The sequence below is a fragment of the Melospiza georgiana genome, chromosome 8 (genome assembly GCF_028018845.1).
Source record: "Melospiza georgiana isolate bMelGeo1 chromosome 8, bMelGeo1.pri, whole genome shotgun sequence".
NCBI lineage: Eukaryota > Metazoa > Chordata > Aves > Passeriformes > Passerellidae > Melospiza > Melospiza georgiana.
Window position 1 is genome coordinate 32367955 of NC_080437.1, and position 6000 is coordinate 32373954.

General features: G+C 40.5%; 1 protein-coding gene across 1 annotated transcript in view; it reads left to right on the forward strand.

Annotated features, from left to right (window-relative positions):
- The window catches only part of PLPP4 (phospholipid phosphatase 4), a 46323-nt gene extending 40626 nt beyond the window's left edge, over positions 1 to 5697 (forward strand). The window contains exons 7-8 of the mRNA XM_058028675.1: positions 2742 to 2930; positions 4241 to 5697. Coding sequence (XP_057884658.1) covers positions 2742 to 2930; positions 4241 to 4251 — 200 coding nt within the window. The 3' untranslated portion in view covers positions 4252 to 5697. The remainder of the gene's footprint in view (positions 1 to 2741; positions 2931 to 4240) is intronic.
- Positions 5698 to 6000: the final 303 nt, after the last annotated feature.

The window sequence follows — 6000 nt, forward strand, 5'->3', positions numbered from 1 at the left end:
TGCGGTGGGTTGACCCTGGCTGGACACCAGGTCTGTCACTCCCCTCCTCAGCTGGAATGATGAGAGAAAATGCAATGAAAGTTCATGAGTCGAGATAAGATGGGGAGAGATCACTCTGTAGTTGCTGTCAAGGTGCCTGGAACATCTCCTGCCCCTCCTTCCTCACTGACCTGGGTGTCAGCAGGGCTGTTTCTCTCACATCTTCTCACTCTTCTCTCCAGCTGCTATTTCAGTTGTCCAGATTTTTTTTCCAGTTTTTTACATCTGTTACCCCAGAGGTGCTCCCGCATCCCTGCTGTGCCCAGCCTTGGCCAGTGGCAGACCCATCCTGGGGCTGCCTGGGGCTGGCTCTGTTGCACATGGAGAAGATTCTCACAGAAGCCACCCCTGCAGCTCCCTCTGCTACCAAAACCTGGCCCCAAATCCCAGTACAAAGACACAGCATTCTGTTGGTTCCTCATATAATTTCAATTAATTTCTGCACCTTCCAAGCACCTTCTCATCTCACCCAGCACCAGAAGCAATCTCAGCCACGCTTTCCCTCACCCTGCTGTGCTCCTGCAGCTGCTTCATCACCAGCCATTAGCCTTGACACATTCTCTGAGGAGCCTCCTGCTTTCCAGCAGAGCCTTGTCTTGTTTCAGGAGCCATTTCTCCTTTTCTCAGTCACCCTGGGGCTGGGGAGAGCCTCCAGCACAAACCTGCTGAGCATGAGCTGCTGCTTCACCAGGCTGGCAGGAGGCACACAAAACACTTGGTCTGAGATCCCTGTTAGAGAGAAAAGGAGGAGTGGGAAGAAATGTGGAGGGTACAGGTTTGGAACAGGTGTTTGCAGTGTGAACTGTGCCTTGCCAGAATTATGGATGGGCTGAAAGGTGAGCAGGTGATGGAGGTGTGCTCTGTGCATGGTGGAGGAACACTGCACCCAGGGTTGGGACTCAGCTCATCACAGCTGCTCCTGTTCTGCCTTTGAATTTTAAGGAGATGGAGCTGCAAACTTGTGGGAATAAATTACACAGGACTCCATTTTCTTCATGGTTCAAAAAGGCCCATTCTGTATCCACATAATTCATTTTTATACAGATTTACAGACTTTGTGTGGGTCTCTAATTGGTTAGGAGTTGTCTTGCCAATTACCTTTAGTAACAAGTTGTTATTCTGCATTGATTGGTCACTCAAACTGTCAGTGTCTACATGCTGAGAAGTTGGTTGTGAAAGATAATTTTCATTTTTCTGTCTAACAGTGTAAAAACTGTTTATGCAGGTGCAAGTTATCTGAGAATAACACCTAACACAGGTTTATAGAAAATTAATCTTGTCACAATAACTAAGTTTTTTACACTTGATTGATGCTGTACAGTGAAAATTCTTGCTCTCAGTACCTTTAATACCATTGTAGTATGGTAGAGCCAGGCTGATTAAATCAGTCAGCTTCTAGTGTGGGTAGGATAAGTTACTGTCTGCACACAATCACCTTTTAAATTCCTGTTTGAGCCCCTGTTACATTAATTTGTGATAGATTCATTTTGTCCTTTTGTGTGGAGGAAGAGAACATATGAATAGAAGGCATCTCCTGGGTCATTCCATGTAGTCCTGTTCCTCAAATGTGACTTACAGTCACATTTTTTAAGTTTATCTACCTCACTATTAAATTTTTCAGGTTTTCTTGCTCCAGCCATTCCTGATAAAAGGCATCTCACTTCTCTAATGATTACAAACCATCTATTATGCATTGAAAATTGAACTACATGGCCTTTGTTCTGATAAAAATCACAATGCCATACCAGGGTATTTAATCTGTATTTAAGGATTTTAGACAAAAATAATTTGTATTGATTTACCCTTCTTTGCCAGTAAACCAAATGATTCAGTATTTTAATTACACTTTGGGTTTTTTGAAATTAAAATAATGGAAACACAGGTCACACAGATGATATGGAGCTGTATCAGTCTTGTTAAAATAAAATGTGTTGTCAGGTCATTTTAACCAGTTCCTTTTGCCTCACTTCATTATTCTTCATGTTAAATCTGAGGCTTTCACAGAGTGTGTATGTCCACTGAAATTTTTCTCTTGTTGACTGTAAATGAAACACAAGATGAGGTGAGTATTTTAGTGAGGTGAGTATTTTCTGGTTATTATAATAACCAGAAACAGAAGGAATCCTCTATAGAAAAATTTAAGTTGCCTTAGTGTGAGAGCTGCAAATATCTCATCCAATAGTCTTACTTACCTTACTTTATTTTCTGATAGGAGTATGGGATAGTAAAAAACATCAAAGAAAGATATTCAAGAGGTGTTAAATCAGTTAACAGGCATGGTTAGTCTTTGACCTTTCAGATGCTTTTGGTAAGAATTCATCCAGCTTGAGATTGTTCTTGGCAGTCTGCTTTTTTAACTGGGTGAAGATCCATGGGTTGCCCACCCACAAGTGGTCAGCTGTGATCTGAAACATCAGGAGTGTTCGATACCTCATGGAGGCCATTCTATTCCCAGTGTTCATCTCCCAAAGCTGAGCCAACCATCTACACTTTGGGTGTTCAAAATACTGCACAAGTCCTCGAGGATGGATTTTATGTGTCCAGTGTGGTATTTGGTTCCAAATTCTTTAGGAAAATTCAGAATCCATATTTTCTGTGTTAAACACTTTCACATCAACCAAATGTCTTTTATTTGCAGTTTTCACTCCTGTCTGCCCTTCCTCTTGTAATGTGCTTCTGGTTTTGTTGCTTTTTTCCTGCAGATGCTTTTGTTGGAGGGGTGATTGGCCTCATTTTTGCTTATATTTGCTACAGACAGCACTACCCTCCTTTGGGCAATACAGCCTGTCACAAATCTTATGTCAGCCTGCTGGATCAGAACTCAGTGAAGAAAGAAGAGAGACCCACAGCAGACAATGCCACTGGGCTGCCTCTGGAGGGAATCACTGAAGGTCCTGTATGACTTTGAGAAATGTGCAGAATGAACTTTTAGCCTTCTCACATTTCCTCCAAACTGGTCTCTTAACAGTGGTTCTTAATGTACATTTTTTTTCTTTTGTTTCTTTCCTTTTTATAAAGGGAATCTAAATATTTTATTTTTAATGCCATGGCACCATCCTAGTTTTAAAGCTAAATTTTCAGTTCTTACTGACTTGCTGAATTATCTGTTTTCAGTCTACTGCAAGCAGGCAGAACTACTCAAGGGAAGGGGAAAGCACATTATTTAAAAGAATCTCGTGAGGAGAATGGTTAAGAGAGTAATTTTGAGATCGGGTTGAGCATATACTAGATCTGGAAACAGATTTTCTGAAGTACTGAGCATCTTCTACAAAGTTCTGGTCATCTTCAGCACTCATTGATTTTGATGGGTGGCGAGTACACAGAGCACTTTTCATCAGGTGTTCAACATCTGTAATTTGATAATTTAGGACATCATCCTTATGTTTATCTTGCTGCCTTCTGACATTAACAAAAATCTCCACATGCTGGTGGAACTTTGTATTAATTATCAAGTTTTGCCAAGGTCTTCTGAGCTACTAATGACCAAGAAGTTGAAAGGTGTGGCTGGTGAAGTGCTTGTGAGAGGCAAGCCTTGTGCATTAGTAGTTCCACAGGATGATTCTCACCTTCAAGAAGCTCCATGCTGTTAAAATTGCCAACTAAGAACAACATACAGGATGGATTAGAAACTTGGTATTGACCATCAGCAATTTTTGAGAACTCTTGCAGTGTGTTTACCATCAAAACAAATTTGAAAGAAAACACCATTGCATTTAACAAGCTGAACAGATGTTTAAAACCCCCTAAAGCTGGGAGGACAAAGAAACACAAAGTTTTCTGTGGATCTCGTTGTGCCATGTTCATTCTTGTGTAGTGACTCACTGCAGCATTGGTGACCTGAGGAAATGCAAAGATTCTCATTCGTGACTTTGGGCACACAACCACAAATGCCTGTGGTGGTTTCCAGCACTGTAACATTCCCAGAGGAAGGCTGGAGACAGTTTTCCACCAATCCCATCCCACATTTTCAGCCCACCATGCTCTTGGGCATGGTGCTTGCCAAGGTTGGTACCTGAATTGGAACTCACCAGAATCAAACCACTGTTGGTATGGGGAAGTTTAGCAAGTGTGTGACTGAAGTTAATTTATTCTCAGTAGGATTCTGTTTGTTAGGAATGCACTATGCAGTATACATCCCGTTCCTGTGAGATGATGTACCTTTGGATGGCAGAATGTCAGATTCCAGGTTTTTTCTCCTTAGGTATCCTGTGAAAAATCCAGGCAAAATATTCCAGACCACACCCTGGCATTTGAACATTTCTTGGAGCAATCAAGATAATGTTGATCAACGACCACAATTACGGTGCTTCAGACTGGAGGAGACTGCTGCCATGATTATAATTTCTGTGTTCCTGTTGGAATATGCATCAGCCTTGTAGACATTTTGTGATTCAAACAGCTCAATGTCTTTATGTAAGGCTTGCCATTTATTTTCCTCAAAGCAAAGCTTTGTAGATTTTTTTTTTTTTTGAGAAGAGCTGCTTCCTGATTGGCGACACTTGAATTTTTATAAAAAGCAAGTAAATTAGGGTCCCCTTAAAAATAAACCTAATAACTGTGTACAAGAGGATGCAACCTTGCTGTGTATAAATTTATATGATATTTGGAAATGGCTATAAATAGGAAGTGACATTAAGGAACAGAAGGTAACAGGAGTGAACCCGGGAGGTTCTGTAGAAATCAGAAAAAAGCAAAGCTGGTACAGTTTAAGTGAGCCAGAGGGAGGATGCTCCACTTACAGAATTCTGAGCTCTACAGCAGAGACAGTTGAACTTAGCTGTGGTTTTCCTGGTGAATATACAGTAATTCACACTACCAGCATCAGCAAAGCAAAATTACTTGTTATTTGCACTGGATTTGACAGAACATTCCTCTGGTGTGGTTGAGATCTTATTCTAGAAATCCACAGAGTTCAATGGAGGTTTAATCTTCCTATGAAGTTTTTAAACCACCCTACAGAATTCTGTAACAAATATAGTTTTCTATTACTTCATGTGGGAGGATTACTGAGAGCCCCAGAGCCAGGGTGAGGCTTAGCCATCAGCTCTTTCTTTCAGCAGGAACCCTAGTCTTCCAGGTTATATGCAAATGTTAAAAAAAAAGAATAAATCTTCAATCAAAATTAGAAGTTTAATACTGATGCATAGAGCATTTTGCATGTTTTTATATAGATCTGGCTTATTCTCAAAATGGAGTGGGGCCTTCTAACTGTGCTGTACACATTCTCAGTATTTTAATGGCTTTTGGTACAGACAGGCTGTCTTTGGGAGGAGGAAAATCTCTTCCAGCCCTCAAGTGAGTAGTGGCTGCTAAAGGATTGGAACATGAAGTGTAATACAGCATAAAACCTGAAATTGCAGGAGTAATTGGTGATCTCAGAAAAGCAGTAAAGAATAACACATTTTAATGGGAATAATTCAATCGAGAGTCATAAAGGAGACAATGTAAAAGGTTTGATTAAAATGTAATTAAAATTATGAAAGACTTAATGGAATGAAACTTGTGGAGGGATCTGTAGGTGCCACAATCAGCAGTGCAAAGTCAGCATAGGGAAGGCATTTTTGTGGATCAATGTGTTTTACTCTCATGCTTTCTCAATGTGAAGGAAATGTAACGTTGTAATGCACCAATAAAACAACACATGAATGTGGGTTTGTACATCTGTGTGTTATCATTTTTTTTTGAGAAGAATATAATTTAGCAAGTTATTGTCATTAATAACCCATGTAGAGCATCACACAAAAAAAAAAGCCCTAAAGAAACAATGTTACTGATAAAAAGTCATTACTGATGATGTTAAAATGGAACAGCCTCCCTCCTTTAACCAAAGTAATGTTGTTCAGCTTTCCTCCAGGCAAAGGTACAGTGTAAGACTGCAAGGCTGAAATTCTGCAATTGTTACCCAGCTAAACCCAACAGATCCCATCCCCTGGTCCCATTCCACATCCCAAATAACCCTGC